The 17,711-nt window shown below is 44.0% G+C and overlaps 1 protein-coding gene across 17 annotated transcripts in view; it reads left to right on the forward strand.

Moving 5' to 3' along the window:
- The window catches only part of FANCC (Fanconi anemia, complementation group C), a 338,161-nt gene that overhangs the window by 293,323 nt on the left and 27,127 nt on the right, over positions 1-17,711 (forward strand). For all 17 annotated transcript variants that reach the window (XM_010836026.1, XM_010836023.1, XM_010836040.1 and 14 more), the window contains 3 exons: positions 2,578-2,734; positions 12,306-12,361; positions 13,702-13,801. In XM_010836026.1, the coding sequence (XP_010834328.1) occupies positions 2,578-2,734; positions 12,306-12,361; positions 13,702-13,801 (313 nt within the window). The remainder of the gene's footprint in view (positions 1-2,577; positions 2,735-12,305; positions 12,362-13,701; positions 13,802-17,711) is intronic.

Consider the following 17,711-nt stretch of genomic DNA (forward strand, 5'->3'; position numbering starts at 1 on the left):
CTCTGAAGACCAGTCTGCAGTGCTGACTGCACTTCCACTCCTGTCTTCAATGACTTGCCAGCTTCCATCACCCCATCCAACCCTCAACCTGCTGAAACTCCTGAGGCACAGACCTGGGCCCTCTTTTCACCCTGCTCAAACCTCTTTCCTTTGGACATCTCCTTCATTTTCATGCTGCTCCATGCCAACTGACAGCTCCTGAATATAGATCTTCAGCCCAGACCTCTCCCCAGAACACTTCCAACTTGGATATTCAAGGACCTATTTTACATCTCTGTTGGACTGTGCCTCAGACATTCTAAACTCACATACCCTAAACTGAGCTCTTAGTAAACCCTTCACCAATCTTTTCTTCCATTCTTTCCATTGAGTAAATGGTACATCTGTCCATCTTGTAGCTCAAGAAACTTGGAACAGTTTTGATTCCCACCTCATGTTCACCTCCTCTTCAAATTCATCACCAGTGTCTCTTGATATTACTGCTAAAATACATTTCACTCCTTCCCCCGTGCCACCCAGGTCCAAGCTCCCTCTGGAATTTTGTACCCACTCAGCACTCAGGTCTCCATGCAACAGTCAGAGTGATCTTTGAAATGTAAATTGGGTCCTGGCACTCCTCTGTTTAAAACCTTCTGGGCCAGAATAAAATACCAGATGCTGGCCTGCCCTTGGTCCTGCACAGCCTCATCACTGGCCGCCTCACCTTTGCTCTCTTCATCTGACTCAGCTGCAGCGCCCCCTGCGGAGGCCTCCTCCCACTGCCCTCCGTGTTGCCTGCCCCACCACGCCGTGCATGCGCCTGCTGCCTCTTCAGTCGTGTCCAACTCTGAGAGCCAATGGATGGTAGCCCACCAGGCTCCTCTGTCCCTGGGATTCTCCAGGCAAGAATACTGGAGTGGGTTGTCATGCCCTCCCCCAGAGGATCTTCCCAACCCAGGGATTGAACCCATGTCTCCTGCAGCTCCTGCATTGCAGGCTGATTCTTTATCACTGAGCCACCAGGGAATCCCTCCCACCAGGCTGATCCCCAGCTAAACTCAACTGGAGAGGTTGTCCCTGACCACCTGGTCTCACCTGGGCCCCTCCTGATACTCTGTCCTTCCTTGGCCTGTCCTTTCCCTTCACTGTCTTTAATACAGTTTGATGTGTGTGTATGTGTCAGGGTGAGGGGGCGTCAGAAAGAAGGTCAGAGGAGGGCCAAGCCTCCCTCCCTTTCTCCTGCCCTACTGCCTGCTCTGGTGGACAGACCCTGAAACTCCTCAGCTTCTTCTAGTCTTGCCTCAGAGTTGATCTTGGACAAGGTCTACAAGAGTTATGCCAAGGGAGAAGAGAAAAAGAAACTACTAGCAATTCCTATGGAGAAGGAAATGGCAACCCACTCCAATGTTCTTGCCTGGAGAATCCCAGGGACGGGGGATCCTGGTGAGCTGCCGTCTGTGGGGTCTCACAGAGTCGGACACGACTGAAGTGACTTAGCAGCAGCAGCAGCAATTCCTACCCTGTGTCTTTGCCTGTTCACTTCTTCCCCCTATACCCAATTCCTGGGCTTCATGCCAGCTCCTGCAGAGAAATGGCCCAGAAGTGATGGTGAAGGGAAAGACACTGGAGGGGTTGTTGGGTAATGGGAAACATTAGTGCCCCCACTTCTGTTTGTCTTAGTAAAAGCAGTAAACATCTTTAGCAGAACCTGGAAGGTGCTGCAGGTAAAAGGGCAGGAGGCCTTGGAAAAGCAGGGCCAAGAGAAGAAGAACAAGTCTCACCAGGCCCAAATAGCCCAGTGTTGACAGGGAGGAGCCCCCCCAACCCCCGACTGTGGCTCAGAGTAGATGGATGCCCCCTCGTGCCCCCTCCCAGGAGAAGCAGAGCCCCTGATTCACTGACCTGACATAGGAGGAACCTCCAAATACATTTTCCCATAGAAATGTAACTACACTCAGTGGTAAGTCTGTAGAGTATCATGCTGAGGATCAACTATGGATCAGCTAAGTCATAATCACCTTTTATGATATTATTACTAAAGAAAAATTTCAAGAGATTTATACAGTGGTTAAATATTTACTATGTGCCAAGAACTGTGCTCGTCATTGTCCACATGTTATTATTGCATTTGATTCTTCTTACAACACTAGGAGGGAAGTAGGCCCATTTTACAGGTGAGTAAACTGAGGTTTAGAGGTTAGCTTTCTTAAGGTCATACAGTGAGTAAGTGGTGGCTCTAGGACTCAAACCCAAGTTTGATTTCACATGTTAAACCACTGTGGTGAAATTTCAAACATAGCTATTTCTTAAAATAGGAACTACGTTTGCCTGAATATCTCAAGGCCCTTTTCCATCAACATTTTTTTTTAATCGTTCTCTTTATATCATCATTATATATTTGTTTGTCCTTTTTGAACACATTTTTTTTCTTTGGTCAAAATAAGTTACTTGGTCAGTATTCATTTGATATTATAAATATTAACTGCTCTTGTGACCATGATGAAAAAAAAAAAGATTTGGATTTGTTATTGCATTTTGAAATCTTAATCTTTTTTTCAGAGACTCATTTATATTTAAAGTTTTATTTCTTACTGAAAGGAAGAAGATTTCTCTCCCCACGTCAGCTATACTCTGCCTCTGGCTTCGGCACCTTCCCAGCCTTGAAAATACAATGCTTCATCTTCTTGAAAAGCTCATCTCCAGTGAGAGAAATTCTCTGAGAAGGATCAAATGCTTTATGAAAGACTCACTGCTGGTATGTGCTGGGTTTGAGGAGGAGAAAAACCCTTAAGGAAGACGCTGTATATTCTCTCTTTTAATCAGCAAAAGGGGAAAATGTAAACAAACGAGCAGTTGGCACCTTTTAAAATCATCATCTATCTACATTTTATTTTTGAAATACCTAATGTCTGGGGCTTTTCTCCTTGTGTTAAAAATAAGGCAAAGGAATTCCCTAGCAGTGCAGTGGTTAGGACTCGGTGCTTTCACTGCCTCAGGCCTGGATTCGGCCCCTGGATGGGGAACTAAGGTAATGTAAGCTGAGTGGCACAGCCAGGGGAAAAAAAACTTTATCGCTACAACTTCCCTGGTGGCTCAGATGGTAAAGCATCTGCCCGGATTTGATCCCTGGGTCAGGAAGATTCCCCTGGAGGAGGAAATAGCAACCCACTCCAGTACTCTTGCCTGGAAAATCCCATGGACAGAGAAGCCCGGTAGGCTACAGTCCATGGGGTCATGAAGAGTCGGACACAACTGAGCGACTTCACCTCACGCCTTATATCGCACGTTCACAAGAATTGACGTTTGGCCAACAAATTTCTCATTTCCGGCTTCCTTGGTGACTCAGATGGTAAAGCATCTGCCTGCAATGGAGGAGACCTGGGTTCAGTCCCTGGGTTGGAAAGATCCCCTGGAGAAGGGAATGGCAACCTACTCCAGTGGTCCACCCTGGAGAATTCCATGGACAGAGGAGACTGACAGGCTACAGTCCATGGGGTCGCAAAAGACTCACAGGACTGAGCACACACAGCACACACCCTATGAACAACGTGCTGTTCATTCTCCAAGCAAGAATGCTGGAGTGGGTTGCAGTGCCCTCATGCAGGGAATTTTCCCAACCCAGGGATTGAACCCAGATCTCCCGTATTGCAGGTGGATTCTTTACCAGCTGAGCCACCATGGAAGCCCCTATGAACAAGAGGAGGAATCAATTAACAAAGAAAATCATTCAAAAAATAAACTTCTAACCCTTCACTGGAGGAAAAATCAAATACTTAAAAGATACAAAATGACACCCCCAGAAAAATGGTTAGAACAACAAAGTAACTACAAAGAATTCTGACAGCTATTTTGGTGTCAGGCTGCCATCCTCGAACCCCCGCCTCTATGCAGGGGCTGCCCAGGCTCCCCTCCACTCAGAACTCAGGCCTGGGCAGTGTGGTGCTCAGTGGACCAAATGGGCCCCATTGCCTAATCCAGTGTCAGGGGCCCAGGCTAGCAGGGTGTCCTCAGAACCTGACCAATCCAGTGTTTTCCCTCTGTGGGGGGCAGCTCTGGAATTTATGTGCATTTTTGTAAGAGTCGGAGTAAAGACCAATGCACTCTGAATAAACAAAGCTCTCCGGGAGGTGTCATGCTTCCAGGCCTCCATCTTACAGGAACCTCGTGGGCTCCAACCGGCTTTCTTACTCGCTTTTGTCACCGAGGGGAGATATGGTGCAGAGATTTGTTTCCTCTTGTACAGATGGAGAAAGTTAGTTCAAGAGAGATAGATGGTGAACACTCAGATCTTAAGTTGGTGGCCAGGAAACTGGACTGGAGAGTGTTCCCCTGCCCGCTGAGCTGAGGCTTGTGTTGGGGGCAGGGTGTGTCTGTCTCTCATACAGCGCACTGAGATTGGCTGAGTTTAGACAACGTCCACCGAGATACCTTCTGTTTGGTTAATCCAGTTAGAACTTAGGTTTTCTCTCTCTTTCAAATTGGAGGCTGTGTGAGAGAATCATAATTGAATCTGCTGCCTTCTTCCTGTATCCCAGCTCTCTTTTTGGGTCCTGATCAGTCCCTACCAGGTCAAGAGTGTGACCATGGCCCTGCTTTACCTTCTCCCCGTCTCCCAGGCTCCTCTTTGCCGTCCCATCTTGGGGCCTTCGAGGGGACCGTGGATAGGGTCACAGTGACCAGCAGCCATGCTGCGTTCATCTGTGAGTTAGCTGGCCCAAATCAAACCCTGCTGATCTAGACGTTTACAATGTTTGATAGAAAAAAAAAGAAAAGAAAATAGATATAAAGATTGAAAGAGCCCAAAGAGAAAGAGAGATACTTTTAGGGAAATTCTGCTTGAACTCATCTTTCAAAACAGTTGCATTAAAAAAAAAAAAAAAAAGTTGCATATTAAGGTGAGAAATAAGAATGTACCTTATATAAAAATAACTATAATATTCAAAATAAACAAAGGCTTTTAGAAGTCCTGGCAGCCCATTCAAAACATTACCTTTATTGTCAGGTAAATCTATTTCTAACGGAAAGATACATGCTATAGTTTCATTTTCTCTGGTCTTTTTTCAGTGGCAAAATATAGTAACTGAGCTATTTCCTTGCTTTCAAGGTCCTTATTAAATTTTCTTTAAGTCTTCTCTCTATGGAAAAATTCCAGTTTGATTTGATTCTGCAACCTTGTGATTCTAAATCTTCTTTGAGCTCTTTTTACCTGTGGCCCTCAGGCCTGAGCCTATCAGTAAACCCAGGATGACAGAGAGAGAGAGAGAAAGCAGGCATTCCGGTTAAACATTGCATTGTATAACCTTCAGTCTCCACTTTACGGTTTAAAACCATTTTCCCCCAAACAGTTTTGAAGTCAATTGATTTACAAAAGCATTTATCAGGATCATGTGTATAGAGATGCAGAGCTTCCATTATGGTTAAAGGGGGATTTCAGAGGGTGTTATTGTGTTTAATTTATTGTGGCATTGGCAGGATGTAACCCCTCTGTTGCCTTACGGTTCAAGGAGGTAATTACAATACAGAGCTGCAAGTCCTTGATTGGCGTGGGCTGCTCTCCTCAGGATCCTGGGCCCTCGGTGCCGCACAACCAAGCAGGCTGGAATAAGCCTGTGACGTGACCGAGTGATTGGAAGGGTAACCTGAAGAACGTGCTTCCTGATTGCATCATCTGCTTCACTTATCAGAGCACGGTATCTCGGGGCCGTGACAGGACCCTGCGGAAGTATCAGAAAGATCTGGAAGACTCGGATAGCATAGGACTGCTGTGCTTTCCTCTAGAAGTAACTTGATGCCTATTACATTAGAGTTAGATTCTGAGAATAATTAAAGTGTGATGGTCTAGTAACTTGTATTTTATATGGAGCACTGTTAATTATGTTTCCATCTCTTGGGACTATCCAGAATTAGCCCTAGAAGTTCTATAGTTACCAAGATGTTGCAAAAACAAAAGATAAACGTGTTGTACAGGTTGTACAAAGTGAAATGGTCTCTCCAAATGTTCTGTGGCCTCTCAGGGCCTCCAGGCTGGGTGTTTTCCATTAAGACTATGAATAATAAGGTGCTGACCTAATAGTCACCTGAATTCGAAGTGCATGTGTATGTTTTTTGACTTCTAAAATAAAAGTAAGTTTTCAAAACCTGTTTCCTTTTGAGGCTCGCTCTCTGACTCTCTCAGGCTGGACCTCCCCCAAGTCTATGGCCACCTGCCACATTTGATGCTCCTGAATAAATCGAGGTCTTAGCCTCAGTTTGTCATCCACTGAGCAGACTGACACTTTGCAAAAGCAGATGGTCTTGTGTTTCTCTTGACAGAACAGGCAATGGAGGACCATAATCCATAGCTTCAGACCCGACCTTAAAAACTCATGTCACCAAAAGCAGTGAAAGCCACTTGCTAATTATGCAGCTTTCTTGGCACTGTTTGGTTTCCCAAGGCTGGCCCCAAATCAGAAGGATGTTGTGTTTTCCAGTTACAATTCTGTTTGCGGAGCCCAGAAAGCTATTGTTTATATTCTACATTTGAATGAAAAGTGCTGGCTGGGTGGCACTGTGCTTGGCTGCCCTGCTGCATGCCCGGGCTGGGATATACCCTGGTTCCCATGCCCTTCCATTCGATCCTTCGTTGGCTGGCCTCACATGCCGCCTGCCCCTCTAGCTGGGTCCAGAGATTTGCCCACGAAAGAGTGCAGCGGGAGGGGAAGGAAGGGGGATTGGTTTTGTTTATTCAGATTTTAAATCAGGAAACACTCCTGGTGTTTCTCTTCATAGCTGCACCAAAATTAGCTCTTTATCTTGTCAAGTGTACCTCAATAAAGATAGGGTTAAGAAAGTAGTTCTTGATCTAATAAGAGCTTAGGAATAACAAGCCTACAGATAACTCAGTGTCCTCCTTGACCTCCGTCATATGAGATAAGATGCATTCTTGTTTCCATTCTCCAGATAGTAATCATAGCCACTTCAGAAAGAAAAAGAGACTTATTTTACGCTGAACTCCAAACACAGTTCCCCTTTAATAAAAGATTATACCGAAGAATTAACTCTACATCCTGGGTGATGTCATTTTTCTCTGCTTGAATAACTTCTTACTAATGTTCTAGGGTTTTTTCTTTTCCTGCTTTCTCATTAGCAGTCTTTTAAACATTTCTTTTTTTTCTTTGAGCTCTTTAAAGTGATGCCTGTAATTTAACAAAAGCTAAAATAGATAATTTAGCAGTGATCCAATAGAGAAGTGTGGAGGTGGTTTATGCTTGTGGCTAAAAGGTAAAAAGAAACATCTGACAATAATTGCACTTTCCTGCATCGACCTCAGGGGGGCACCAGATCACCCAGCACTGTGAAGAAAAGAGACCTAGATGGCAAGTTCTGTTTTCACTGTTGGGAGGCAGGCCTTGGCAGCCAGTCAGAGATGAAGAGAGAGAAACAAAAAAAACCCAAAACAGGGCAGTAGTTGACCTAGAAGGTCACTGCCACTCAGAGGCTGAGCCAAGAAGCAGCAGGGGGCTGAGGAGCCGTCTTCCCACCCAGGCTACACAAGCCAAGGGGAGAGAGGCCGCTGGGCCAGGCGGAGGAACTTGAGGTTTGGGGGACTTTGCTCGGCTTCCAGAGCTGGCATCCCTGTATCTTAACGTTCTCAGACAGCGCGGGTAAATTTAAAACACAAAAGTACATTTGGTACTTGTTAAGTTTTTTCTTTTTTTCCCCTTAAGCCCAGAAATGACAGATTTATCACTAATTAAACAATAATTTCATTATAGAGTACTGAAAAAAAATCCTGGTAGTATAAACAACATCTGGTAAAGATTAAAAAGAAAGAATAATTTTTCCAAGCTCAAATTTGATGAAAGTAACACAAATGTTTTGAAACAAAATAGATCTTAAAATGCAAAAGGGATATTTACAGTCTTAAGTTTGGTATTTTGAAAGTAGAAAAGAAGAAAATGGCATAATAAAAAATACATGTTTATAAAGGTGCCTTATTTTATATGACAGATATGAAGATTATTTTATATAGGTAGTTTTTTTTAGACCAAATTGTTTTTGAAGTCAAAAGAGTCTATTGAAATGAAACTTAAAAAAAAAATTTTTTTTTAAGAGGAGTGTTATTTTTTGATGAATAGTCACCTTTTAATTTACATACATAGATTAACACAAGAGGTCCTGCTTGTCAAGGGTTTGGATGAGTCATATACACAGTGGGATATGTTGCTGGCCATAAAAATAGACCATGAAAGAGAATCTACCCCAGGCTTACTGAACCTCAGTTTATCTCTCACCTGAAACTTCTCTATTTTTTAGGAAAAATATGTGTAAAAGATGATAAATGAAGAAGGCTTGAGAATTTTGTTTCCATGTCTTCGCTGCCTTTTTGTTTTTTACAAGAGGAATTCACTTTTCTCAGTGAATTACCTCAAATCAATAGTTTAATTTCCCTTTCTGGCTTGTATTCTCTCTCCCCTCTCCCCATACTCTTTCTATCTCACACAGATTCAGAAAATGATAGGAAAAAAGGAAAGATTTCTTCCTGAGAATTCTCAGGTGGCTAGTAATAATCGTTGATGAACTGGGATGAAGATAACAGGTTAGGCACCAAGGAGGGCTTCTCGGGTAGCTCAGCAGCAGAGAATTCACCTGCAGTGCAGGAGCCCCAGGTGACACGGGTTCAATCCCTGCGTCAGGAAGATCCCTGGAGGGGGCATGGCAACTCACTCCAGTATTCTTGCCTGCAGAAGCCCACGGACAGAGAGGAGCCTGGGGCTGCGGTCCAGAGGGTCACCAAAGTGTTGGGTCACAACTGAAGTGACTTAGCACGCATGCATAGACACGAAGGACAGAGAGTGAGCATGGGTGTTATTTGTGCAGTTCATGGCACAGAGTGGCAAGCCGGCCTCTTCCTCACCTCTGCCTACAAAGCAGCCTCGAAAACGCAGCTGCTGCACACTTCTCTGTGTTGCTTAGCCTTCCCTTGTTTTTTTTTTTTCTTCTGAGTGATGAGAATGGGCTGTCTGTCTGAGCAGAGAAGAAACAAGCAGTAGAGTCCTGGGTAGCTGTAGAAGAGGGAAGGGAATGTGCCCCTCAGAGCAAGCTGGCCCATAAGAAAAGGAAACCAGAGTCCAGGGCTTTCCCTCTTCTTCTGTTCCTCTTCTGACATTCAGTGAGACAACTGGGGGCAGGGTGAGAGAAGGGAAGAAGGGCACAACCGCTGTTACTGATGGCCTCCTGGTAATGAAGTTTCCCTAGACTTGAAATAATCTGTACATGGAAATCATTAGACCAGATGGAGAAGAGAAGAGCTTGAGAAGGAACAGATTTTGGCAGGATGGGAAAAACAGACAAACAGATGGAATCCAAGAAAGGTTTTCTTTTCTGTCCTCATTCTAATAGGAAAGATAATTGCTTGGTTTGTGGGGTTTCAGAGCTAGGACCCAGAAGTTTGAGTTGCAGAGTGACCTGTTGTGTTACTTTGGAGACCTATTTTACAAATAAAACAGGACACAGAGGGGTTAAATGTTTGCCTCTTCCCTCACATGGATGTGTAAAGATTTGGGGTGGGGGGAGTGGTAATTTATGGCTTCCAAAGAAGCATAAATTAAGACTTTAATTCTATTTGGAGGATTCCCTTGATAAGAAAAGCGGCTTAAGTTTGCTTTTGTGATTTGGTGTCCTTGGGACACATGCCTGGCCTGTGAGCACTCCGGGCTTCATGAGGGGACTCACTGACCCTGAAATTATGTGCTCGGAAAGTGTGAAGAGTCTCATTTTAAAAACCATCAGTAAAGGCTGCAGATGAGAAAGAGCTGTTCATAATTCTGGAGTGGCAAGGGAGACTGGTTTTTAAATCAAAATCTCTGCCATTGCTGTTTCAGTAGGGTTCCCTGGCATCTTATCTGTTTTGAAAGCTAAAACAGCTTTGTAGAAGCAGGTTAAGGGCAACCACAGTCTGAGCTGTTTGGACAGAAGGAAATCTAAGAGGAGAGTTGATCGGCATGGAGAGAACAGGCAGATTCCACACAGTCTATATATTTAAAACATTTGATTGAGCTGTTTCACTAGAAAACACTGCATGAAGGAAGAGCATGTCCAAGCTGTGGTCCTCTTTTCAACAGAGTCAGAACTTTCTTGCTTTCCCGCTTGCTTTTCAATGCAGCCCTGTTCTGTGCATTGATCAGCCTTTTCTCTGCCATTTAGATATCTCTGTCATCAGGATAGATTGATTTTCTACTCGCATCAGGTTTATAGAGTGGTTCTGGAGTAGTTAGAAGAAAGGGAATGGTTCTATTTTACCATTTTCAATTTTAGTCTTATTTTCTGTCCGTGCGTTTTTAGCCTCTATGTGTCACATGACGGTGTTTGGTTCTCAAACACTCTTATTCAAGAGCCATATTGTCTATATATAAAACTTGGAAAAACTCTTCTGGCAAATTTGATGAGTCACATTTCTTCAAGATAGGCAGTTTGCTTTTCTCTTCTTGTTTGATATTTTCCATTATGAATACATAGAAACTTCCGTGATATTTTCTGGGCATATATCCAGGGACCTTTTAATAACTGTTAGTATTTACAGTGAGGCTGAGAAGCAGGGAGATAACTGACTTGTCTGAGATCAAAGTCAAAAAATACTCTACCTCTCTTCTGTTGAACCATCAATCGGCCAAATTACTTTCTTGAGTATGTAATGAATTTAATCTATGAAAAATTTTAGTTGGTTTCTTTTAGATAAAAATGGAAATCAACGAAAGATTAGGGAGTATTGACTACCTAGAAAGCAGAGATTTGCATCCTACAAATCATTAATCTCTTCAAATAAAAGGAGTTATCCCATCATTTTAACAAGTGGTAATGCTCTTTCCTGGAGCCTCTGTGACAGCTGTAATGGCGGTGTGTGAACACTAGGTGGCACACGTTCAATGTTATTGTACATTTAGAAATGCCAGCACAGAACAGAGTGGAAGCTACTGGAGAGAGGCACCATTCTTTAGTCTGGCCTAGAAAAGATAAAAGATATGTATCCTTTTTTCTACTTTTCTTGTTGAGGGGGTATGAAAAACTGTTCCCCAAAGTTCAATGTGACTCAAAGAAATTCCATATAAAGCCTAATTTACTAACCTGTGGATGCTACTGTATTATATCTGTTTTAGAACACACATGGCATCTTCCTCTGCCTTAATCTCATGGTATGAGCTCCAGCCAGAATGATATGGGATCATGGAAATTTGCCCATGGTCCAGTGGTTAGGACTCTGCACTTCCACCAGCAACGGCCCAGGTTTGATCCCCGGGGTGGTGAACTAAGATTCCACAAGCCATGCGGCCAATAAAAAAGAAAAAAGCAAACAAAAAGATATGGAATCTGGGCTAGGCCCTCTGAAGCCCCACCCAGGCCACAGTAAGTTGGCTTCTGCAGATTTAAATCATCAAAACTCTCATAAAAATATTTGTGGATTAAATTAGATGGCTTTCCTAATTTAGTATGGAAAAATAAAGATGATAGTATCTTTATTTTTTCTTCATCCTAAATAATTTAAGCTGCTAAATTCATAGTGCTCTAAGATGTAATATTATTTAGTCTGACGTGGTGGTGGTCACTGCTTTCCTTAATAATAATTTGAAATCACTATGTACTCATTTCCTAATCAGCAGGAATGAAAAGATAACAGGTCTAGCTTTGACTTTGAGGCACTTTTAAGTCATATGAGGAGATCAGACACATAGGGGATGTTACCGAAAGCTAGCAACACAGGGCTTCCCTGGTGACTCAGATGGTAAACAATCCACCTGCAATTCAAGAGACCTGGGTTCGATCCCTGGGTTGGGAAGATCTCCTGGAGGAGGGCATGGCAACCCACTCCAGTATTCTTGCCTGGAGAATCCCCATGGACAGAGGAGCCTGGTGGGCTACAGTCCAGGGGGTCTCAAAGAGTCAGACAGGACTGAGCGAATAAGCAGAGCACAGCACAGCAACACAGGTAGGCTATGCGTCTTCATTATAGCCTGCTGGTAGGCGGTATTTTCTGATTTCCCATGATACTTATTGACTCTTTTTTGTGTATCATGTGGGCTTATTGTTGAAAATCTGGGATTTACAGAGTATAAGTTGAATAAAGAAGAAGAAGAAAGGTCCATAATCCCCTTACCCCAAGAGAACTTCTGTTTGTATTTGTATGGAGGGCTTTTGCCACGGACTAGTTGTTCTGTTTTTTCTAACTCAAAGGAATATATCCATTTTCTAGACACCAACAGTTGTGGACAACTCATTTCCCTGATAAGAGCGAGTCATTATTGATGAAATGCTTCTGATATTTTACTTTCTCCTGGTCTTTTCCTTTATAGCCTGAAGCTGCTGCCTGCCACCCCGCCATTTTCAGAGTTATTGATGAAATATTCAGGTAAATATTGTGCTGTTTCTGCTCGTAATTGGTCTAAATATGTTCAGCTTCCAAATATGAATAAAAAATTCTGTGGTAGTCTCTGGCTGTACCATGGGGAAATTAGATTCTAATTCCATCCCATCCTGCTGAGCTTTTTGGTAAAATGCAAATGTCAATGTGTATTTAAAAGCCAATGCCTGAGAACTAAGATAACTATCTTTTTTTTTTAACCTTTTAAAAATCGAATAATAATGGTTGAAAATCAGAATTGAATTAGATTTTGCATCACGCATTATTCATGTACAGTTTTTCTCAATTAAAAATAAAGGGTAGTAGTGTTCTCCCTTCACCACATGAGGGCTGACCAATCTTTTTAAAGCTAAGGAATACTAAAAATAATAAATAAATAATGCCATTCTTAACAGAGCACTTCTGAAAGGCAGAATCAACTATGCATGTTATCTAACAGCACACTAATTTTTATTCTGCAAATACAAGAACTTCTTGGTAAATGCAGTGGATTTACAAAGATGAAAGATGAGCCCACTGGACACCAGGTTGGGTTATGACTGACAGTTAGTGAGGGGCCAGACCCCACGCGGGGAGCTTGCCCCCAGTGGACAGGTGGGTGGCCAGCCTCTTTCCTGGGTGCTCGTGCAGCCAGAGCCAGGGTATCTACCCTCTTTATCCAGTTTCCCTCAAACTCAGCAAATAGAGGCCCCACAGCAGACAGCAGACATTGGAAAAAGCAATTACTTGCTTTACAATAGCAAGTAATCCAGCACTCAAGTTGGTCTTGAAACATATGAGCTTTAAGCTAAATTAGTGTAGAAATAAGTCAGAATGCTGTTTTTAGTTTAAAGCTAGCAAAGTTCCAGTTCTATTTTTTTTTTTGGTGTTGTTTAAACAAACGTAAAGAAAAGTTAGTTGTATGAAAATGCATAGAAACCAAACCAGGAACATGCAGATTCTTCCACCCCTTTGCTGGATATCCCTGGGGCACCCCTTTCTCCACTTGCAAAAGCAAAAGTTCTGTGGATGTTCCATTTGTGGGTATACAGTGTGCAAATATTTGTAAAGAGCATCCCAGGCCCACGTGGAAGAGATATGAAGTGCTTAATAATTTAAAAACCAAGAAAGGGAGCTCTGCACATTGCAATTTTAAAGGAAGTCCTCAGAAAAGGGAGTGACAGATTTCTCCTGCTTTCACGCAAGAACTGAAATCTGATGAGCTGACATTGCTGCTGAAGCTTATGGCACAAAAAGAATGTTTCCGTGTTTCCCTTTTACATATTTTGGTTCACATATTTTCCAGATTAATCACTGAATGTGTTGTGATCTGGCCTTGCATTGTTCAGGTCCGCACTCCTGGAAACCGATGGAGCCCCAGAAGTACTAGCCGGCCTTCAGGTGTTTACACGATGCTTTGTAGAAGCTCTGGAAAAAGAAAACAAGCAGGTTCGTTATATTGCAGATATTATTCATTCCCCCAAGGAAAAAGAGGCTGTTAAGAGTATTTGATTAATCATCAGAAAAGAGTACTTTATTTTCAGTGATTTTGGTAGACTGTTTTGTTCATGGAGAAAGTTTCCAAACAAATACACCAGCAAAGGAAAAACCATTTTGAGTGTGTACTCAGTCGTGTCCAACTCTCTGGAACCCCGTGGGCTGTAGCCCACCAGGTTCCTGTGTCCATGGGATTTCCCAGGCAGGAATATTGGAATGGGTTGCCATTTCCTCCTCCAGGGAAAATCATTCTAATTGAAAGTAAATCAAGATGGTTCCTATCTGTCCCGTGTCCTGGTACCCAGAAGCATTTATCTATTGCTATGCAGAGAACTCTACCTTATGATCAGGTGCCACCCCGGAGGGTGAACTTTCTGGGCCCTGTGTTGTACACTGTTTGTTGAGTAAGACTCTGCCCCTCCCAGGCCAGAGAGGTATTCTAGAGTCTCTATGGCATGTGCTAAGAAGGAAATGGCACTTATTATAAAGCAATACTGGACATTCTTAATTATTAGTTTCCATTCATATCAGAGGCCTAAATGTGAATTGGATTCCAGGAGAGAGAGGAGGTAGTGAGTGTGACACTATTCTGTTATAATTTGAATAATTATAGAGGAGGAGCTAGGAATGGCCATGACCAAAACGTGTGAGTTGGACTCAGTCAGTAAGCAAGAAGCCAGGCCTAGGGACCTGCACTGGGAGGGCGGTCAGCAGAGGCAGCTGACCAATAGAGTGACCTGTGAAACTGGAGCCTTTTCTACCAGAGTTTTCACCTTTGGGAATTTTAATTGGCCTGCACTTCTAATGGCCACAGACCTGATGTCTGTGTGGTCCTTTGCCCGTTGAAGTGCCTGAACCCACTGCAGTTTCTTGTGAGGTCATGGTCCCTTGGGATGCTTTCTGCAGTTTGCCTTAGGGGAGCAGTGCTGTGATGCCTGCTGTACTAAAATCCCATAGATCCCTATGCCAAGAAACCTCTCAGGTTTTAGCAGATGTTTCTGTTTTTAAGGCAGTGGTAAATATTTATGATGTTTTTTTCCCGTCTTCTCCTTCCCTAGGGAAGTTAGCTAGACTGTAGCAAACAGCATTATCAATGGTGCCCAGCCTGGAATTCTGGAGGAGAGCTCTGCTGAAAGGCACTGGTTGGCCCTCATGCTTATTTTGAGGCAAACTATAAATATCTTTTATCCTCCCTGAACATTCTTTGTTTTTCCAGTTAGGAACCAACCTCTAAAAAACCTGCACCTTGAACTCCTGAAACAGACCGAGGTTGGGGTGGAGGGCACTGGTAAAAGACGTGTTGCTCTGTACCGTTAGCTTGAGTCTGTCTTTCTTATTAACTTTGTCCTTGAGTTGCAGGGTTGGCCCTAACACTTTAGATTCAGACTTACAGTCACTTTTAATTTAGGATAGTACCCTGCCCACGTGTCTGCCTGCCAGTTGCGGAGATGCAAGAGATGCAGGTTAGATCCCTTGGAGTAGGAAATGGCACCCCATTCCCATATTCTTGCCCGGAAAATTCCATGGGTAGAGGAGCCTGGCGGGCTGTAGTACATGGGGCTACAAAGAGTTGGACACAACTGAGTGATTGAACATACACCCTACCCAGGCTACACGTATCTGGTGGTGTAAGGGACACAGAATGGGTCCTGGTGGAAGGCGAAGCAGGGATCCAAAAAAAAAAAAGCCAGAAATTCACTGTCCTTCCCTTGGGCTCAGGATGCAAGAGCAACAACCTCTTCACTTTGTAGATGCCTTCGTCCCCATATGTCACGTCACGTCTTTTCCTGGGGCTGTTCCTGACTGCCTGCCTTTCTAGGCAGTGCCGTCCTCATCATCAATCCCCGGCCTTCCTGAGTGCCCCTGCATAGATTAATCATAACCCCTGATGTGTGACACCCTCTGTCCTATGATCCATGTGTAACCCTCTTTCTTTCTGTGTTTTATTCATTCATCCACATATTCATTATTAATAAATGAATATCTACCAACCTGACATCGATTCATGGGGTCGCAAAGAGTTGGACACGACTGAGCGACTGAACTGAACTGAACTGACATCTAACAAGACCTGGTCCCCTAGTAGAAACTTCAGGTTATTCCCATGCTCCTCTATTCTATCATCCTGACTTTCTCCCTTCAGGTAACTGCTGTCCTTTATTTTTTTCTGAAAACAGTTTGATCATGTTTATGTTGTTGTTTAGTAGCCAAGTCATGTCCAACTCTTTGTGACCTCCTGGACTGTAACCCGTCAGGCTTCTCTGTGCATGGGATTTTCCAGGAAAGAATACTGGAATGGGTTGCCATTTCTTTCTGGAGAAGGTCTGTCCTCCCAACCAACCCAAGGATTGAAACCACACCTCCTGAGTTAGTTGCTGCTGCTGCTAAGTCGCTTCAGTCGTGTCCGACTCTGTGTGACCCCATGGACTGCAGCCCACCAGGCTCCCCCGTCCCTGAGATTCTCCAGGCAAGAACACTGGAGTGGGTTGCCATTTCCTTCTCCAATGCATGAAAGTGGAAAGTGAAAGTGAAGTTGCTCAGTCGTGTCCGACTCTTAGCGACCCCATGGACTGCAGCCCACCAGGCTCCTCCATCCATGGGATTTTCCAGGCAAAAGTACTGGAGTGGGGCGCCATTGCCTTCTCCGCCTGAGTTGGTAGGCAGATTCTTTACCACTGAGCCACCGGGGAAGCCTGATCATGTGTATATGGTTGTTAGACGTGTTTTCTTTATTGACTGCTTTTGCGCTTTATAACGGGAACGGCAGGTGAAAGTGGCCCTGCGTGTGCAGCCTTCTGAGCCTTGGTCTTTCCAGCAGTGTGTCCCCAGGCTGGCCCTGTGCTGTGGGCGGTGCTGGGGTTGCCTGTAGTGCTCTGTGGGGAGAGTGTATACAGCGTAGCTGTCTTCCTGGTGGTGAGCCTTTGGATTATTTCCAGATTTTGTTTTCTTTCCTAAATAGAGTCTCTCTGAACATTCAAGATATGCTTAAGAGCGCTAGTGCTGCCTCTTAGGTGTGCAGAGGCAGCCGTGGCGGGTACTGCCAAATTGTCGCCCTGCGTGGTTGTGCCAGTTTACACTCCCCCCAGCGGTTATGGGAAATCCCATCAATCCGCATTCTTTCCCATTGTCAAAAAATGTTTATCTTCAGTGCTTCTCATTCTCTTTTTTATCCTTTCCTCTCATCCTTGTTTTATTTGGAGAGCATAGTTGCAGCCCCATCAATGTGCCCAGTCAGACTAGTAGCCAAAAACTTAAGGCTGTCATGACAGGCCTTTTTCCTGAACTTGCCTAATGGCTCCAGGACAAGCAGCAAATCAGTTCAGGTTCTGGTTCTAGTAGTGACAGAGTTTAATGATGTATTGGACTAAATCGCCTGCAGATAAAAATTATAAACTCTGGAGAAAATATTTTTTAAAAACTATTTGAAGGTACTGGAAAGCAACCCAAAAAGCAGATTAAAAACTGGAGGGGTTTCAACTCTTGAAAATGTAAACCACATTGGGTAATCTTCTAACTTTTCCCAGAGGGCTCTCCTGTGAGGGATGGGAAGGAGATTAAATGAGGCTGGGGGTGGCCCGAACCCAAGGCATAATCTGATTGGCTTGAGGTGTCAAAAGACAGAGCTGTGGGCTGCCAGAACAAAACACAGATGAGGCAAAAGAAACTAATCTCAGAAGATAAACCTAGGGACTCCCCTGGTAGTCCAGTGGTGAGGAACTCGCTCGCCAATGCTGGGGACATGGCTTCAACCCTTGGTTTAGAAAGACCTCACATGCTACAGAGCAGCTAAGGCCATAGCCACGACTTCTGAGCCTGCATGCCCTAGAGCCCGTGCTCCACGGCAAGGGAGACCACCGCAACG

Source organism: Bison bison, unplaced genomic scaffold (genome assembly GCF_000754665.1).
Source record: "Bison bison bison isolate TAMUID 2011002044 unplaced genomic scaffold, Bison_UMD1.0 scf7180017864057, whole genome shotgun sequence".
NCBI lineage: Eukaryota > Metazoa > Chordata > Mammalia > Artiodactyla > Bovidae > Bison > Bison bison.